This window comes from Mus caroli, chromosome 19, assembly GCF_900094665.2.
Source record: "Mus caroli chromosome 19, CAROLI_EIJ_v1.1, whole genome shotgun sequence".
NCBI classification, from domain to species: domain Eukaryota; kingdom Metazoa; phylum Chordata; class Mammalia; order Rodentia; family Muridae; genus Mus; species Mus caroli.
The window spans coordinates 6,035,664-6,054,814 of NC_034588.1; the positions used below are offsets into that span (position 1 = coordinate 6,035,664).

General features: G+C 48.1%; 3 protein-coding genes across 6 annotated transcripts; 2 read left to right on the forward strand and 1 right to left on the reverse strand.

Annotated features, from left to right (window-relative positions):
- Positions 1 to 2,837: 2,837 nt before the first annotated feature.
- On the forward strand, positions 2,838 to 14,254 carry Bscl2 (BSCL2 lipid droplet biogenesis associated, seipin). 2 transcript variants are annotated; one of them, XM_021152206.2, is made up of 12 exons: positions 2,838 to 3,258; positions 4,951 to 5,159; positions 6,484 to 6,800; positions 8,379 to 8,460; positions 10,556 to 10,699; positions 11,562 to 11,696; positions 11,820 to 11,917; positions 12,977 to 13,118; positions 13,238 to 13,304; positions 13,485 to 13,553; positions 13,652 to 13,732; positions 14,051 to 14,254. In XM_021152206.2, the coding sequence occupies exons 2-12, from the start codon at positions 5,085 to 5,087 to the stop codon at positions 14,170 to 14,172; spliced, it is 1,332 nt and encodes a 443-aa protein (XP_021007865.1). In that variant the 5' UTR covers positions 2,838 to 3,258; positions 4,951 to 5,084; the 3' UTR covers positions 14,173 to 14,254. The 2 variants fall into 2 exon arrangements, with proteins under 2 accessions (XP_021007865.1, XP_021007866.1); XM_021152207.2 differs by lacking the exons at positions 2,838 to 3,258; positions 4,951 to 5,159 and adding an exon at positions 5,869 to 5,943.
- On the reverse strand, positions 3,126 to 4,856 carry Gng3 (G protein subunit gamma 3). Its single transcript, XM_021152208.2, has 3 exons — positions 4,370 to 4,856; positions 3,944 to 4,043; positions 3,126 to 3,665 (listed from the first exon to the last, which is right to left on the reverse strand). The coding sequence occupies exons 2-3, from the start codon at positions 4,040 to 4,042 to the stop codon at positions 3,537 to 3,539; spliced, it is 228 nt and encodes a 75-aa protein (XP_021007867.1). The 5' UTR covers position 4,043; positions 4,370 to 4,856; the 3' UTR covers positions 3,126 to 3,536.
- Positions 14,255 to 16,193: 1,939 nt separating the features above from the next.
- Positions 16,194 to 18,892, forward strand: Lrrn4cl (LRRN4 C-terminal like). Of its 3 annotated transcripts, none has more exons than XM_021151188.2 (2): positions 16,194 to 16,507; positions 17,057 to 18,892. In XM_021151188.2, the coding sequence occupies exon 2, from the start codon at positions 17,062 to 17,064 to the stop codon at positions 17,779 to 17,781; it is 720 nt and encodes a 239-aa protein (XP_021006847.1). In that variant the 5' UTR covers positions 16,194 to 16,507; positions 17,057 to 17,061; the 3' UTR covers positions 17,782 to 18,892. The 3 variants fall into 3 exon arrangements, with proteins under 3 accessions (XP_021006847.1, XP_029328609.1, XP_029328610.1); XM_029472749.1 differs by having other exon boundaries at positions 16,343 to 16,426; XM_029472750.1 differs by having other exon boundaries at positions 16,353 to 16,507; positions 17,128 to 18,892.
- The last annotated feature ends 259 nt before the right edge of the window (positions 18,893 to 19,151 follow it).

Consider the following 19,151-nt stretch of genomic DNA (forward strand, 5'->3'; position numbering starts at 1 on the left):
AACTAGCTACATAGGAATCTGTCAACCTGGTGTGTGCTTAGAGTAACTAATTTATTTATGTATACAAGTGTTTTACCTGCATCTGGGTCTACCACATGTGCAGTACCTTTGGAGGCTAGAAGAGGGCATTGGATCCCCTGGAACTGGAATATCCCATGGTTGTGAGCTTAAATGGTGGTGCTAGGGCTGGAGAGATGGTTCAGTGGTTTAAGAGCACTGACTGCTATTCCAGAGGTCTTGAGTTCAATTCCCAGCAACCACATGGCACATTACAACCATTTGTAATGGGATCGGATGCCCTCTTCTGGTGTGTCTGAACCATACAACATTAAAAAACAAAAACATAAATACAAAATTTTAAAATAGACAAAAAAAAAAAAATCCTTTTAAATGGTGGAGCTAGGAACTCTGAATCCTGACTCTCTGCAAGAGCAGCCAGTGCTCCTAACCACTGAGCCATCTCTATCCCGCTTGTACTAAGATCTTGAGCCATTAGAATGGAAATTTTAACTCTTGGGCTCTGCTAAAATAGTCAGTTGGATATTTGATGTTTTGTTTATGAAATCATTAAGTATGTGATATTTACCTGAGAAGGAAAGTCTTCATTTTTCTATTGAATTTGAAGAATGAAAGCTACAGAAACTTTATTTTGTTTTTGTTGTTTTGAAGCTGGGTATTGGCTATTGTAGCCTAGGCTGCAACCATACCAGGGTCAGTAGGACTTTTGGCTTTTTGCCTGTTAGCACACATGAGCCACAGTACACCTATAAAGATGGAAGGATGACTTGGGAGTCTCCTTTCTACCAGTTAGGACTCAGGAATTGAATCCAGTCATCAGGCGTGATGACAGGAACTTTTACCCACTGAACCATCTTAGGCTCCATTGGAGCTGATTATAATTAGTGTTCAGCCTGACATGATATCAAATGCCTCTGTCTTCACACTAGATAGGCCAAGACAGGAGAAATGCTATGAATTCAAAATCAGAATATTCCAGATCAACTTGGCCTGCAGAGCAAGACCCTGTTTCAAAAACAAACAACGGTAGCTTATACTGGTGTATGTATGTGATCTGAGCACTTGGAGTTGGGAGGCAGGAGGATCAGGAGTTCAGACCCTGTCTCAATCCACTGATGGTCTAGTCCTAAGATTTATACCCATGACTGTTTTGTCTGCGTATATCTGTGTGTACCATGCTTGTGTCTGGTGCATGCAGAGTAAGAAGAGGGCATTGGGTCCTCTTGAAGTGGAGTTAAGATCAGTTTGTAAGCCACCATGTGACTCCTGAGAACCCTCTTCTAGCCCTACTCTGAAACAGCTTACACCTTGTCTGTACTAGTTGCTAGGCCTGTTTCTTCTCAGCCAGATAGTCACTCCTAATTTGAATAGGTATCAAATTGCATGAGAAAACTAAGATGGGTATTTTAGAGGATAAGGTAGGGCAAGGATTAACCTAATAACACATTTTAAGCACTTGGCTTTTTACCACATCTGAGCTGATAAAGAGATTAGTCTTACGACCCTGGTATTTGCCCAACACTGATACAGTAGAAAAGGGGTTTTTAGTCTCTTGCTACTCCCTGTGTACAGTTTAAGCATGTACACATAGAAAAAAACATTTTATTAGGAATTAGGCACCTATTGCATTCTAGAGGGGGCAGGGGTTATAACAAGGATCCTTTCTGGGGTTTTCACAAAAAAAGAAGAAGAAAGGGTTATAAAATACTGAAGTCTCTGTGTGTGTGCATGCACTCGCTCTAGAGTGAAAGTGTGCAGGCATACTCTTGTGGAGTCAGAAAAACTCTTTTGAGTTCTCCCCCACCACCTTGATGGTTGAAACTCACTGGACCTGCAGTCAAACACCTGTACCTGTTAAGCCATTTGGTTATGACACCCAGGGAATAATTAGACCTTCCTACCCCAGAAAGATTTGTCACTCAAAACAACTAGAACAGCCGGGTGTGGTGGCGCACGCCTTTAATCCCAGCATTCAGGGAGGCAGAGGCAGGCGAATTTCTGAGTTTGAGGCCAGCCCTGTCTACAAAGTAAGTTCCAGGACAGCCAGGGCTATACAGAGAAATCCTGTCTCGAAAAACCAAAAAGAAAAAAACAAAAACAAACAAACAAACAAAAACAACAGGACAGTTAAATGTAGCCCAGGATCCAAAACATATATGTACATTCACTCTTAGACCAAAAAGCTTCTAGGAGGTGGTCTGGGTCTCCTAAACCTTTGCCGGGTCTCATTCTAGGAGGCATTCTTGAGACATGGTTTCCAGTCGGACATCATTCTGAACCCTTAAGATGTTTTCAGTTACCTTGAGGAGAAAATAAAAAAGCCCCAATTCAACAAGAAAACAAATGTATTACTTATTTAGATCCCAGAGAGACGAAGGAACAGGGTGCTCCAAGATGGACTGTTTAACACACAGGGAACCTCTACTCAGGCGAGATTCTTATGCAAAGCTCACTCTGTGCTTCTTGGGTCCCAGTCCTAGTGACTGGTTGTTTTAAGTCAGGATTTCATTGTGTATTGTGTGTTGTGGTGGCTGGCTTGGAACTCAGAGATCCATCTGCCTCTGTGTGTGTGTCCAACACCTCCGGAGTGTTGGTCACCACACTGAACTTATGAACCCGTGACCTCTTTAGGTGTCTCCCATCCCCACTCCCCGTGATTGGTCTCCAAAACATGTCTAGTTCCAGATTCTATGGGACAGAGAACCTGACTCTACTTCGAGAGGGCAGGGGCAGCCATTTTAAGACCAGAGGACCGCGTAAGGGATCGTTCCCTATTGGGAACGCTGGGGACCGCCATTTTAAGAGCACCCTCGGCGCGTGCCTCCATGCGGGTGCGAACAGGCAGCCGCCATCTTGGGCATTGGCTGCCGCGCCGAGTCGCCCTGTCCCGCCCCACGGCCTCTCAGGCCACCTCCCCCCGGGGCTGCTGTCCCTGGGCCGGCGGAAACCCACCCTGCTTGCCCTGGTGTGGTTCTCGCCGCGTACGTTGCGCGCTCGTGTGAATGCTCCGCGGCTTCTGAGCGCTCGTTTTAACAACCCCCCACTGGGGGCGCTCGGGCACCTTATACTTTGCGCTCTCCATTCCTTACAATGTCTAACCGGCTCGACTGGCCCTGTTCCCTGGATATGGCAAGTGTATCGATTAAGGATCCTCTTTCCCAAGAACGCTAACACAGACGTTGTCCTCTGAGGCTCTGAATGACTTTATTCTTCAAATGCCTTTACCTTTCATAGCTCCAGGTGAGCACCGGGGCATCCCCCTCTCCATTGCCTGAACGGATGGATCACCGAGGGAAACAGGCAGGATTTTGGCAGTTTAGCGGGGTCCCTTTATAGATAGAGTAGAAGGTGCTTGGAGTTAGCCTGAAAGGGTGAGGAGGTGGGGTAGACATGGGTAAGGAGGGCCTTGTGCTTCAGATAATCTCAGGGTAAGTGCGGGTAGAAGTGATCTACTACAATTTCCAATCTAAGGGCGGGTCTGGGAGGGGGAGGTGAGTTCAGAGGAGGTCCACCGCTCTTCAGAGGAGCGCACAGAAGAACTTCTTCTCCCGGAAGGGGTTCTCCGAAGTGGGCACAGGAGTGATGAGGGGATCCTCACAAGCGTGGGCATCACAGTAAGTCATCAGGTCTGCTGCTGCCTTGGACACCTGGAACACAGCCAGGAAGGGATACATTAACCAGAATTCTTGAAAGGGACTGCAGTTCTCTTCTCCAAATAGACCATCTTTTTGTTTCTAGTGCCCTTTGAGACAGCCCTCTCACCCATCGCCAGTCCTCGGGAACAACTTTGCTGACAAAGCCCAGTTTCTGCCTCTGACCTCAGGGTGTCAAGAAAAGAAGCATCTTTTTTTTTTTTGGGGGGGGGGGTAATTGCAAACCCACACCTGAGCCCTGAAGGACTGATGGGAGCCAGGGTCGCACCCACCTTTATCCGGCACAAGCTGGCCTCAATCTTAAGCTGTTCCACCATCTTGCGTGCTTGGCCAATACTCATAGTGCTGTTAACGGGGGTCTCCCCTTTCATCCTGGAGTAAAGACAGTCAGCTGAAGCACTCAGCTCTTCACAACCACACACCTGGGATTGTGCCCCCATTCTCCAGTGGCCATCCCAGGTTTTTATTTTATTTTTTTAAGTAGGGAGAATGGAGAAGATAAAATGAAAATGTTCTCCTAACCCCTGGGTCCTGGTCATCAAATTATACAAACGATTTAAGGACTTTAAGTCTTTGAGCCAAATATGTTACCAGCTATGAAAGCCTCAGTAAGAAAGAGCCCCACCCTGATGAAATCACATCAGCCATCTGTCCCCCCCTCAAGCCCTGAAGAGAAAAAAAAGCTGCTTTCTACTCACCTGAAGTAACAGCAGCGGCAGCCAGGGATGTAGGGTCAGTGGGGAGGGGGCACCAAACCCTGCCTCAGGTGCCCCACCCTGCCAGGACTTGGAGCTAAAAATATCTGTAGCACTGACAGTTAATGCAGAGAAGGTCACTAGAGATGCTCAGACAAGATCCTTGGAGGGGTGGTCTCAGTCTCCGCAGCTTAAGTACTGCCCAGATGGCTGGTACCTGAAGGATGAAGGATGCTAGAAGGAGCTGCTGATTCTGGCGCATACCAACTGCCTGGACAGTGGGGGAGTCAGTCTGCTGTTTGCATCCCCTGTGCACACCCTCACTGCTGCTCTCTCACTACCTGCCCCTGCCATTGTACAAGTCCTTAGTCTAAACTAGATAGCTCCCCAAAGGGCCTGAGGCAGAAGCAGGCTCCCCTCTCAAATGGGGTGGTCTGGGCCTGTGACAGCCCCTGCATTAGAGTCTGTCCCCACTGCGGAAGACCCTGCTCATTTGAAAGTCTGACATCAGCTGGGCTGCTGCTCCCCCATCCCCACCCCCACCCTGACACAGCACTTAGCACCTGAATCTTCGTTTCTTTCAGTGACCCACCATTCTTAAGAGCTAGGAAAATGTAACACTCTACAGGTGATCAGCTTCTAGATCACCACTTTCTACCACGTGAGTGACGTGAGTGGGGAAACCCAGAGGTAACCCATCAGGAAGATATCTAAAGAAATGATACATCAAAGAAGAGAAGCTGGGGCAAAAGAGACATGCAGAGACCAGATCAAAGGATCAGACAAAGACGAGGTAAGGCACCTTGCCACGAGAGTTAGTGTGAATGCTGTGGACACGGGTGGGCTTCTCGGAGTGGGGAGTAGGGTGGCAAGAGTTGGCACTGGGGAGATAGGGAATCGAATGGAAATTTTTCATGTAATTTGAGTGGATTACTACTATTCAAAAAGATGTGCATTGGCCTTGCCTCCTGGAGGACGTTATCCAGACGATGCCACCATCAGAGATCTAGTCTCATGTTTTTTTGTAGGGATTTTGAGGTTGACTGCATCACGTGGGTCACAGAAGGTCAATCACGCAGCATAAAAACTGGAGACTGAAAGGGGTTGAAATGCCGCCACGCTTGACTAGCGGACGGCACCATCTGCGCACGAAACACACAAGATTCAGGTTCTGGCAGGGTGCAAGGCTCTCTGAGCTCCAGTTGGACTCCTACAGGCCCAAGGAGCTCTACTGAATTTACAAAAAACAAACAAAACAAAACAAAACAAAATCAGCATTTATTTCACACCTCCATTCAATCACACTGAAAAGACAGGTGGTAAAGGTATGGGCAGAGGGTTGTGGTTGAGGCCTGGAAAGGAGGACCAAGGAGTCCCAGCCTGCGTTGGAGACTATAATGGGTCCTTTGGTCACTTAACTAAAGTGTAATGGGCTTCTGGCAGAGACAGTGGGGAGCAAAGCATTTTACAGGCTCTGCCCTCTATGCAAGGCTCAGCCCCTGTAGGCTGACAGTTGGGCGGGGCTTCCTCGGCAGCCGGAACTGCTTTCTGTAAATTGCCTGGGCAGCGAGAGGCCGGTGAGTCTGCCTCGCGGCGGTGGCGATCTGGGGTACACCGCATTACCCCAGGGGTGGGCGCCGCAGCGTCGGCCACAGGGTGCTGTGCGGGGGTAGGGGTCACCTCCTCCGTGAGCGAGCACAGGTCCAGGCAGAGGAAAGAAACGCTTGGGAGGCAATTTTGACTGCTCTAAGGCTGCTGGCTTTGAGCCAGACTGGCAGGCTGTGCAACCTTAGGCAAGTCACTCACCTCCTTGCAAACCTCTGGCATTCTGGATCCATGTCATCTGAGTTTCGAGAGAGATTTAAGGGCCTCGTTCTCTGTACGTTATACTTCTGTGACAAGGAAGTTTGTCCCAGGCTCCCGAAACTGGAGGAAGAGCCTGGAAGAGAGCTCAGTGGAGGGAGGTGAAGGAGTAATTGGAAGAGAAGCGCATGCGAAGCAATGACTTTGCTTTGCCCTGCTACCTCTAGTTTGCAAAGCCAGTTGAATAAGCTTGTCTTTTTTGTCTCCAGCTACCCTGGGAAAAAAAAAATGTCTTTTCCCTTCTCTTTCTCCAGGAACCTTCAGCTGCCCTATCCCATGGCCAAGGGTATCGTCCCTGTGGAAGACCAGCCAGGAACTCAAAGCCTGAGGCTGGGGCCAGACCCCCTGCTGTCCCCATCATGGTCAATGACCCGCCAGTCCCCGCCTTACTGTGGGCCCAGGAAGTGGGCCACGTCTTGGCAGGCCGTGCCCGCAGGCTGATGCTGCAGTTTGGGGTGCTCTTCTGCACCATCCTTCTTTTGCTTTGGGTGTCTGTGTTCCTCTATGGCTCCTTCTACTACTCCTACATGCCGACGGTCAGCCACCTCAGCCCTGTGCACTTCCACTACAGGTGAGACGGCTGCTCCATTCAAGTAGATGGATCTTAACTTGAAAATTACTTCAAGGACTTCTGGAGTCTCCTCTGTTGAATCCCAGCATTGACCGAGGGTGAAATCTTACTCTAGTGTGCTATCAGGACTTCTGCCCTCCTGAGCCAAGACTTGAGCAGGTCTGGGCTGGTAGGGCTCTAGGGTTCTAGGTCTGCCTCTGCTGCCAAGTTGTGGTTAAAAACTGAGACTAAGAGCCTGGTCACATGTGTAATACCAGTCTTGAGAGGCTGAATTGGGAGAATTACCATGAGTTCCAGGCCAGCCTGGAATACAGGTTGAGAACTTGTCTCAAAGGGGGTCTTAAAAAAAAAAAAAGACTAGAAAAAGAAAATCACTTTTAGCCAGGCAGTGGTGGTGCACGCCTGTAATCCCAGCACTTGGGAGGCAGAAGCAAGTGGATTTCTGAGGCCAGCCCGGTCTACAGAGTGAGTTCCAGGACAGCCAGGACTGCACAGAGAAACCCTGTCTCTGGGGAAAAAATAAATCACTTTTAGACCAAATAGGGATCAGCGTCTGTTTTGTTAAGGTTGCATGAAACCTTTGAGCCAATTCAACTGCCGTGGCATGTAAGAATTACACTGGCTTTTATTAACACGTGAGCTATTAGGAAATACCTCCTTTGCCTTTTAGTGTACTGCCACTCACCCCCAATGGTACATTCAGTAACCCAAGGCAGTCCTACTGCTAACCTAGCCTCCAAGTTCATATCCATTTTACTCACACTGCCAAAGTCTCTGTATGTCTCCCAGCAATAGCTATGAGACAAATTAACATATACAGAAAACACTTTTATGATCATTGGTTTAAAACCTTTTTTTCCCCTGTCCCAAATCCCTAATCTTGTGCTGTCATTTCTAAGGTAGACCCAGGTAAACACTTAGGGAACATGAATCTGTTTTTAATAATTATTTTTGTTTCATATGCATTGGTGTTTTGCCTGTCTGTGTGATTGTGTGAAGGTGTCAGATCCCCTGAAACTGGAGTTACAGGCAGTCGTGAGCTGCCACATGGTTGCTGGGAATTGAACTCGGTCCTCTGGAAGAGCAACCAGTGCTCTTGACCAATGGGCCATCTCTCCAGCCTCAAGGGAACATGAGTCTTACATATATGGGGTATATGTATGTATACTGAGGTATGAGCTATGTACCGTATACTATGTGCAGTTTTGCATATAATTTATCTTTAAAAGACATATCCATAGATCCTTTAGGATGAATTTCTTTTTCCAACATAGTCCAGAACTGCTGAATCAGACTCTTTAGGAGAGGGACCCTGAAATCCACGTGCCCTGAGATCTTCAAGGGAGCCTGTAGAAACCCTGCGTGTCCTTCGGCTCCTCCCTATGGGTTCTGTTCTCATGAGGAAGAGAATGAAAGTCTTATTAGGATCTCCTGACTCTAGTGTCCACGTCTGTTCTCCATTTCCTGTAATGGGGAAAAGGGATCCGTGAGGGGAGGGGCCCTAGAGACTAGGTGTGTGAGCAGGTAGGCTGAGCGGGCTGGCACCTCACAAAGCATTGTTCATCCCTTCTCATTTAGGACAGACTGTGATTCCTCCACCGCCTCTCTCTGCTCTTTCCCTGTTGCCAATGTCTCACTGGCTAAGAGTGGACGTGATCGGGTGAGTATAAGAACTAGATAGAGGCTTTGATTGCTTGAGGAAGATGGGGAGAGCAAGGATTGAGCAACCGAGATTGAAGAGAAAGGCTCTGATGCAAACGGGTGGAAAAGAAAATCTGGAAGTTGGTCCCAGTCACTGTGATACATATCTGTAATGCCAGCACTAGGAGAAAAAAGACACAGGAAGATTATTCCAAATCTGATATCAGCTTGGGCTTCATAGCCAGACCCTATCTCTCTAGAGGCTCTGATAAAAAATAGAATTACAAGCTTAAAATGTCCCTTGATATCAAAAAAATAAAACAAAAAAAGGACTTTGAGAATTAATGTCATTTTTTATTAAATGAGGTTTTTCTAGTTGTCAGTCTTAACTTGAACATTTTTTTTAAGTGGTATTTAAGAAGAAACTGACTTTATAGTAGAATATCAGCTAGGGCACAGCAGTGCACATCTATAATCACAATACTTAACACAGAAGGATGCTGCCCAGGCTGGCCTCGCACGCTGAGATCCACTTGCCTTTGCCTCCTAAGTGTGGCCACCACCACGCAAGGGAGGATATCTTGAGTTTAGGAGTTTAAGAGCATCCTGAATAAGTTAGTTCAAGGCCTCTCATAAAAAAACAAAGTAGCTTGGGAGGTAGAGGCAGAAAGGTTAGCCTGGACTATTTAAAAAACAAAAAGTAGTTTACCTTGAAGTTATGGTCACTGTGTCTCAGCCTCCTATGTGCTGGAGTTAAAGGCAAGCCATGTACCAATCCAGACTGGAAGCGGGTAACCTCAGACGTCCTCTGGTTCCTAAGTGTTGGGATTGTTAGGAAGTGTGCACCACCATGCCAGGCCTGGATTTATTTTTTTCTTTTTTTTCTTTCTTACACACCAGAAGAGGGCTTGGGATCCCATTATAGATGTTTGGGAACCACCATGTGATTGCTGGAAATTGAACTCAGGACCTCTGGAAGCGTAGTCAGTGCTCTTAACTGTTGAGCCATCTCTCCAGACCCTCTTAATAGGTTTACTAAGTTAAAGTTTATATGATATACAGTTTACCTCTTAAGGTATACAATCGTCGTATCATTTGATGTATTTATTTGGGACAGAGTTTCACTATGTAGCCTTGGCTGGCCTGGAACTGGCCATTTAAACCAGGTTGGCCTTGAATTCACAGATCTCCTCCTCCCTTTGGCCTCTTGAGTGCTGGGATTAAAACCATGCACTGCTGCCCCAGGCAGTTCTATCGTTTTTAATAAGTTCAGTGTTGCATGCATACTGATACAAATAGACAAACAATCTATTTTTAAATTAATAAGCACTCTGCCTTTAAAAGTGAAGAAAGAGCAGGATAACAAGATGACCTGCCACTGCCGTGATTGTGCAAGAAGCTGACTAGGGAGGCAGAGCAGCACTTGCTTAATTAGCAAGTGAGGGCAGACTAGGCCCAGGGGGACAGCTCCAGCGGCACACAGGCCTGAATCACAGATGGCCCAGTTGGCAATGTGACTGTTCACTTTTGGAAAAGAAATGCAACAGGGCACTTCTCATAAACATAGTAGTCCAAGGCAGACCTAAGAGCTCACAGGGTGAATGTGGTGGTGCAAGCCTAAAATTTCAGCGCCAGAGACTGAGGCAAGTGAAGTTCTATGAATTTGAGGCTTTATAGTGAGTGCTTGGCTCACTATATATCAGAGATATATAGCAAGACCCACTTAAAACACAGGGTTCTCTACCTGACAACCCAACCCCTAGGCCCCAAATAAAATCAAACCAGCAAACAAAATAGAAGTCTGGAAAGCCAGGGTGTCCAGTGACCAGCAGGGGGCAGCATTGAATCGTGATTAAACAATGGGAAGGCCAAAGGGATTTTGTTGAGTTTTTAAAGAAGCAGAGACAGTACATTAAAAAAAAAAAAAAAAAAAAAAAAATAGATTAAGACATACCAGGCACGGTGACACATATCTTTAATCACAGCACTGGGGAGGCAGAGGCAAGCAGCTCTCTGAATTTGAGGCCAACCTGATCTACAGAGTGAGTGAGTTGCAGGCCAGTCTCAAAACAGTACAATTTTTTTTTTAACAAGATGTGTGTTACCTTGGGCAGGTACTGATGTATGGACAGCCGTATCGAGTCACCTTGGAGCTTGAGCTGCCCGAGTCCCCTGTGAATCAAGGCCTGGGCATGTTCTTAGTCACTGTCTCGTGTTATACCAGAGGGGGCCGGGTCATTGCCACTTCCTCACGCTCAGTAAGTGTCGGTGGACAACACTGGAATGTTTGAACAATGATGGGAGAGTCAGAATATCGGACCAGTGTTTCAAGAGAAGACCTCCTTGGCTCTGAGATCAGGCTAAGTGAAGAAGCTGTTTAATAAGCTTAACATTTGCCAAACACTGGTATCCTATGGGGTGCCCGAATTTAGGGTAAATAATACAGGTATCCTTTTTTTAATTATTCATTTATTGTATGTATGTAAGTATACTGTAGCTGTCTTCAGACACACCAGAAGAGGGCATCGGATCCCATTACAGATGGTTCTGAGCCACCATGTGGTTACTGGGAATTGAACTCAGGACCTCTGGAAGAGCGGTCAGTGCTCTTAACCACTGAGACATCTCTCCAGCCCAGTACAGCTGTTCTTAAAAGAAGCAGACACCAGAAACATACCAGCTTTGAGATAACTGACTTAATTGCTAGAGTTTTAGAGTAACTTCTTCCTAACAAGACTAGGAAGAAATGCAGGGTTCTTACTAGCATGTGTTGAACACTCATTCAACCCTGAGCCCCGTTGTTAAGCTGTCAACAGAGTCACTACATTTGAGGAAAGCTTTAGGTGGGATGCTGGGACACAGATCCCAACCCAGATGGCAGACCACGTGCAAGCAGACTGCTTACCTCAGGGAGGTAATTTTTGAGAGGGGCTTTCTCTGTGTTAGAATTAGGAAATGGGGTCAGGAAGTAGGGAGTGTTACTAGAACAGGTGGAAAGGTTGGGTAGGTGGTGACTGGAAGTTAGAGAGAGAAAGTGAAGGAGCCTGGAATGAGCTCATTGCTTAGCATGGGGAGATGATGGAGCGAGCGCCCGTCCCCATCTGTCCTCTTGGCCGGCAGGTGATGCTGCATTACCGCTCGCAGCTGCTGCAGGTGCTCGACACGCTGCTGTTCTCCAGCCTCCTGCTGTTCGGCTTCGCTGAACAGAAGCAGCTCCTGGAAGTAGAACTCTACTCTGACTACAGGGAGAATTCGGTAAGTGGGTGACAGAGCTAGGAGACAACTCTTCAACGAGGAGCCCATGGACAGTTAACTGCAGGAGCCACAGACTGGAAGTAGACCTCATACTGACTCTGCTCTCATCTTGCACCCTCGCAGTATGTGCCAACAACTGGAGCAATTATTGAGATCCACAGCAAGCGCATCCAGATGTATGGAGCTTACCTCCGGATCCATGCCCACTTCACTGGGCTCAGGTAAAAAGCCACGGAAGGAAACACTGACAGCTTTCTTATGCCCTTCCCTAAAATGAGAGTCCCAGGCAGAGGTGACCAGTAACAATCACATCATATTTTACAAAGGCCAGAGGTGGTTCTCCCTGGCTTCGTTGTGCTTGTCACCTTTCAAGAGAACTTCTTAAAAATGCCATGTGGGGCTGGTGAGATGGCTCAGTGGGTAAGAGCACCCGACTGCTCTTCCAAACGTCCAGAGTTCAAATCCCAGCAACCACATGGTGGCTCACAACCATCCGTAACAAGATCTGGCGCCCTCTTCTGGAGTGTCTGAAGACAGCTACAGTGTACTTACATATAATAAATAAATAAATCTTTAAAAAAAAAATGCCATGTGAAGGGGGCTTGGAGAGATGGCTCAGGGTTTAAGAGCACCCACACGGTAAGTTCCAGGGGATCTCATTTATTCTTCTGGTTTCTGGAGACACCAAGCATCCATGTGATATATGTACATACATCCAGGCAAATACTCAGACATATACAGATGTTAACAGGCATTTCTTAATATCCTGTATGAGATGACAGACCCTTTCATTCCAGCAGTGGATGGGCCTGAGGCAAGAAATCTTGAACTACAAAGCAAGACTCTCAACATAAATAATGAAAAGGAAAAACGAAAAGTATCAGATGAGCCAGGTGTAGTCCCCTGTATCTAGCCCCTGGTTCTCAAACAACAAAGTGAGATCCATAGACACACACCCCCCACTCTGGCCCAATAAAATCTCCATGCAATCCACTGCCTTGTTGGATTGGCTCAGAAAGTATTGGAGTGACTAGAGGAGTTACAGTCGAAGCCACTGAAATGCTGTGGCCTTGTGATTCTGAGACGACCTGAAATCCTTGGCCTTTATTAGAACCTGGTGCAGGGTGGTCTGGAACCTGGGCAGGGGAGTGGGTGCCACTGTGGCAGAAGGCAGCTCCAGCCATCCTCACTCAGGCTGTCCTACAAATCTTCTTGGAGTGATAGAGGCTAGTGCTATCTAGTAACCACTGTTCCCTTCCTGACCCTGTTTCACACCTCAGGTACCTGCTGTACAACTTCCCCATGACCTGCGCCTTCGTGGGTGTGGCCAGCAACTTCACGTTCCTCAGCGTCATCGTGCTCTTCAGCTATATGCAGTGGGTGTGGGGTGCTGTCTGGCCCCGACACCGCTTCTCTCTGCAGGTCTCAAGGGGCAAAGGCCCCGTTTTTCTTCCCTTGGTGATCAGGGGCATATTAGGGCTAGGGTATGATTATTGCAGAGGGGAGTCAGGCTTCATTGCTCAGTGGTTACTGCTCTACAGGTTAATATCCGACAAAGGGATAACTCACACCACGGGGCCCAGCGTCGGATCTCTCGCCATCAGCCAGGTAAACTGGTTGGTTGACAGTATCATTGAAGGGTAGGCTGGCTGGGTTAGAGGGTCGGCCTGCCTCCACTATGAAGTATGTAGTACTCTGGAACTAAGGATTCGAGGAAGAGGTGGAGTTGGCACTGCAAGCCAAGGATAACCACTGACCCTAGCTGTCCTCTGTTTGTGGAACCCGAAGGTCAGGAATCTACCCAGCAGTCAGATGTGACGGAGGATGGTGAGAGCCCTGAAGATCCCTCAGGAACAGGTATGTTCAGTTCCTCTTCCTCGCTCCTCATCCCCAGCACTCACCTGCAGTGCCTGGCTCTCACCTTCTGTCTCACCTCTGCTCCCCTTTGGCTGAAGAGGGCCAGCTGTCTGAGGAAGAGAAACCAGAGAAGCGGCCCCTGAATGGAGAGGAGGAGCAAGAACCAGAGGCTAGTGATGGTGAGGGCACTGTGTGATGGTGAGGGCACTGTGTGATGGGGAGGGCACTGTGTGATGGTGAGGGCACTGTGTGATGGGGATGTGTGATGGGGTGATGGTGGTGGGGATGTGTGATGGGGATGTGTGGTGGTGAGGGCACTGTGTGATGGGGTGATGTGTGGTGATGAGGGCACTGTGTGATGGGGAGGGCACTGTGTGGTGGGGTGATGGTGGGGTGATGGTGGTGGGAATGTGTGGTGGGGTGATGGTGGTGGGGATGCCACCTCACCCCTCTTAGCCTGTCTCCCTCACAGTTTGTTTGGCCCTTTTCTGCTTCAGGCTCCTGGGAAGATGCAGCTTTGCTGACAGAGGCCAACCCGCCTACCTCTGCCTCAGCATCTGCCCTTGCCCCTGAGACTCTGGGTAGCCTCAGGCAACGCCCAACCTGCTCCAGCTCCTGAACAAAGGGTGAATTCCTCACATTCCAGCGCTTTCCCATCATACACCTTTTCCCTTGTTCCCTTAATAAACTATTTTGTGGCAGCTGCTTGTGTGGACATCAGAGGACATATCTTAGTCAGGTCTCTCCGTCCACCACCATATGGGTTCCGCAGAGTCAAACTTGGGTCATGGAAGATTTTGTTTTATGTATCTCTGTATGAACCTACATAAACATATGCACCACATGTATGCAAATGCCCATAAGGTCAGAAGAGGGTAGATCCCCAGGGGCTGGAGTTATAGAGAGCTGTGAGCTACCATATCAATGCTGGGAACCAAACCTATATCTGCTGTAAGACCAGGAAGCTCTCTTAACCACTGGGCCATCATTCCAGCCCTGGGTATCAGTTTTTTATTATTTGTTTTTATTTATGTGTATGTGTGCTGCTTCTCTGTATGTATGGACATGTGGGTTGCTAAGAGAGAAGCAAAAGAGGATGTCAGATCCCCTGGAACTGGAGTTACAGGTGGCTGTGAGCTTCCCCCATGAGTGCTGGGACCTGAACTGTACTCTCTGAGAACAGCCAGCAAGCACTCTTAACTACTCAGACATCTCTTTAGCCCCCAGTGTGTTCCCATTTTAAGTGTTTTATTTTTAATTCTGTGCATGTGAGTTTGGGTACCACTGGAGGCTGGAAGGGGACATTTAATCTCCCAGAACTGCAGATACATGGCTGTGAATAAGCCACTGTCTTAGGGTTCTATTGCTGTGATAAAACACCACAACCAAAAAGCAAGTTGGGGAGGAAAGGGTTTATTTAGCTTATACTTCCATATTGCTGTTCATCAAAGGAAATTAGGTCAGGAACTCAAACAGGGCAGCAACCTGGGGGCAGGAGCTGATGCAGAAGCCATGGAGGGGTGCTGTTCCACCTAGCTTGCTCAGCCTGCTTTCTTATAGAACCAAAGATGACCAGCCCAGGGATGACCCCATCCATGATGGGCTGGGCCCTCCACCACCAATCACTAATTAAGAAAATACCTTACAGCCAGATGTTGTGGAGCATTGTCTTGAGATTTCGCCCTTTTAGATAACTAATTTGTGTGTCAACTTGACATAAGACCAGCCAGCAAAGCCACCATGGAGTGCTAAGAATTGAAATTACATCTTCCTGGAAGACCGGCCAATGCTCTTAACTACTAAGCCATCTCTCTAGCCCTGTACTGCTTTCTTTTTGTTTTGTTTTCAAGGCAGGGTTTCTCTGTGTAGCCCTGGCTGTCCTGGAACTCACTCTGTAGACCAGGCTGGCCTCGAACTCAGAAATCTGCCTTCCAAGTGCTGGGATTTAAGGCATGCACCACCACGCCAGGCTGTTTTCTTCCTTTTTTATTATTAAGTTTTAAACATTCTTAGAGGCTGGCCTCAAACCTTTAGCAACTTTCCTGCCACAGATCCCAAGTACTGAATTACAAGCTTGCACCACCCCATCCAGCGTTATGGCTTTGGCTTATTTTCTGAGGTAGGGTCTCACTATGTTACACAGGCTGTTTCCTAGTGATCGTCCCTCAGCCTCCCTAGTGCTAAGAAGTTCAGGCATGCACCACCACACTCAATGTAGCTCTTTCCGTCCATAACCTGGGGAAGAAACCCTGTCCTGGCCAGTAAGAGGCATCCTGCTCTAGCATGTGATTCTCATCTACCTCAGGGGAGGGGGTCAGAGGAGGGCGTGTCCGGAGAGCATCACTCTGGACTTTACACCCCTCCCTTTTCTGTCCATTGGGAGGCAGACGACAGGAAATGACTACCATGAATGTGGAAGGATTTTTACCAAAACAGCTTTTTGTAATTTAGGCCCCAAGCCATCCACAGATGTTTTCCTGTCTGATACCAGCCAGGTGCCCTCCCTCCCTCCCTCCTCCAATAATACTCCTCTCCCCATCCTTTCACATGACTGAAGCCTTTGGATTCTCAGTTCCTGGCTGCTTTCCACATTTCATTCCTCTGTCAGAACCCAGGCATCCTGGCCTCCAGCTGAAACCGCTGCATGTGGCCTCCCCTCTCCCTGGCCCCGTGACTCAGTCCCTCTGAGGGAACCAGCCCTCTTCTTGGCACACAGGGGCTAGGTGGTGACATCAGAGTTGAGGAGTATAAAAGTTCTCAACCAAAATAGAATTGAAGATACAACCTGACAGTGGCCTGTGACAGGGGCCTCTCCGCCTGATAGCCACGGATATCTGGGGGCAAACTCTCACTGTGACGAGGCCTACCCACTGGTGAGAGGCTACTGTGGGTCCCGGGAAGAGGGTGCACAGAAAGAAGTCTGAATTGCCTGAGCAGGATTTGTACAAATGCAGGTAGGGAGGGAGGACTCCAGTGCCCACCGCCGCCCTTTCTTTCTTCATCTCCTGCCTTCTCTCTGGATTTTTGTAAATCTTACTAAGCATTGCTCTAGATTGGTTATTTCTCAGGATGGCTGTGGACTCAGTCCACCTTTCTTCCCCAAACTGAATAAATCCTTTCCTCTTCCTCTTTCCTCAGCACTTTTGTTTATCCATTAGATGCCTGCTTCTAGCACTTTGCACAGTGCTTCCCAAACATCTCTCTCTCCTGTGGGGCCGTATTTCATTATTTTTATCCCAAACAAAGCAGTCATTTGTGATGTTAATAATTCTAATGATTTGGAGGTGTAGACAGAGTTGAAGGGCAGCCTTAGACCAGCCAAAAATCCAGAACCCTGGTTTCTGAAAAGCCAGTTGACAATGACTGTATGTCTCAGCCCACCGTTTTCCTTTGCCCGTCTTGATTCTATGTTGTACTTTTCACATAGTGTACTTTTCACATACTTCACATAGCCCTGGAAGGCAGGGCTGACAGCATTTACCCATTCACTCCTTCTCTTCCAGACTCCATGTTGGGCTCTCTTTCCCTTCTGTGGCTGGCAGCCATGACCACCTCCTTGGTTTCCCAATCTCAGATCTTGACCCTGGAAGACTACCAGGAAGGAGAAGAGGATGATGTGACAGTAGCTACACCTTCCTTAGCTGTCCGTTGCGACTATGACCGTTGCCGCCACCTGCAGGTGTCCTGCCAGGAGCTGCAGAAGGTTGGACCAGTAGCCTGCCTGTGCCCAGGGCTCTCCAGGGAAGATCAACAGCCAGAGCCTCCTCGCCTGGGAGAAGTGCAAATAGTGGCTGAAGAAGGCTACGCGGTGGTTCACTGGTGCGCTCCCTTCTCTCCAGTCAGCCACTACTGGCTTCTGCTTTGGGAAAGCAACGGGGCTCCACAGAAGAGTGCCCCTCTCAATGCTACAGTTCGAAGAGCAGAGCTGAAGGGACTAAAGCCTGGGGTTGCTTATGTCCTTTGCGTGGTGGCTGCTAATGACGCAGGTGAGAGCAATGTTCCTGGGGCAGATGTCGAGGGTCCTGAGAACTGGACTGGCCCTTCCTTTGGGCCCTGTCGCAAGCTTATCATGCCGCCTAAGCCTGTTACCCTGGTCTATGCAGCCGTGGGAGTGGGCACAGCCTTAGCTCTGCTGAGCTGTGCAGCCCTGGTCTGGCATTTCTGCCTTCGTGAGCGGTGGGGTTGCCCCCGACGTCAAGGTATTGCCCAAGCTTCAGAAGCTCTCTGATGGGAGTCCCCTCGACTACAAACAACTCTGGTGCAGTCCAGCCTCATCTGGAGAGCCCAACCCACTCCCAGGAGGAGTGTGGGGCTTGTTGCCACCTGGCACCAGAGACACAGCCAAGTCAGAGCAGAAGCCCAGGCAATTAGCCTCAGGATTGAGGGTTTGTTTAGTCCCTAACTGGTCACTATGTTCCTTCCCTGTTGGGGGTTAGAAAAAGTAGCAATTATTCCTTGGAGGTCTGATGAAAATGATTTAAGCTTTATGGGTTTGAGGGGGTAAAATTACAGACATTATACATGAACTTATATATATAGCCAGTTAAAATGGAGCTATTTAAGGCCTGGCATTGTGGTTTACAATTTTAATCTCCAGCACCCTGGAAGCAGAGGCAGGCGGATCTTAGTTTCCAAAGCAGCCTGATCTACATAGAAAGACTCCAGGCCAACCCAGATAATATAGTGAGACCCGGTCTCAAAAAGAGTAAACAAAAGCAAAACAAACAAAAGGAGGGGCAGGATAGAGAGATTGTTCAGCAGTTAAGAACACTGGCTATTTTTCCAGAGGACAGAATTTTATTCCTAGCATCCACATGGCAGCTCACAACCATCTGTAATTCCATTTCCAGGAGATCGAGTGTCTAATTCTGTCCTCTGCCAGCATCAGGCACATACATACACATACATACATACACACACACACACACAGACAAAACACTCATACACATAAAATAAAAATTAATTTGAAGTGTAGCTGTTTAAAAATGTAAACTGTTCATAGCTCATAGGTCTCTCACAGCAAGCAGCAGACCACGTTTGGCCTGTTGGCTGAGTTTTGCCAACACCTGTTATTCTCAAAATGACTCTGTGACTGTGGGTGGCTTCCACGCATATTTTGAGAATAAGCAGGGTAGATGTGGAGACTGGAGCTCTGTCCTTCTGCTACCTGTTGTTTCCTTCCTAAGGATGCTCCTGCTCAGACTTCACGTGGGGCTATGGAAGCTGGGGATTAAAAATCAACATGGGCTGGAGGAGACAGGGCCCAAGCTTCTGTCTACATAAATTAGTGGTCTTGTTTGTTTTGTTTTTGTTTTTGTTTTTTTTTTTTGGTTTTTCGAGACAGGGTTTCTCTGTGTAGCCTTGGCTGTCCTGGAACTCACTCTGTAGACCAGGCTGGCCTTGAACTCAGAAATCCGCCTGCCTCTGCCTCCCAAGTGCTGGGATTAAAGGCGTGTGCCACCACCGCCCAGCAGTGGTTTTGTTTTTTTGTTTGTTTGTTTTTTCGAAACAAGGTTTCTCTGTGTAGCTCTGACTGTCCTGGAACTCACTTTGTAGACCAGGCTAGCCTCAAACTCAGAAATCTGCCTGCCTCTGCCT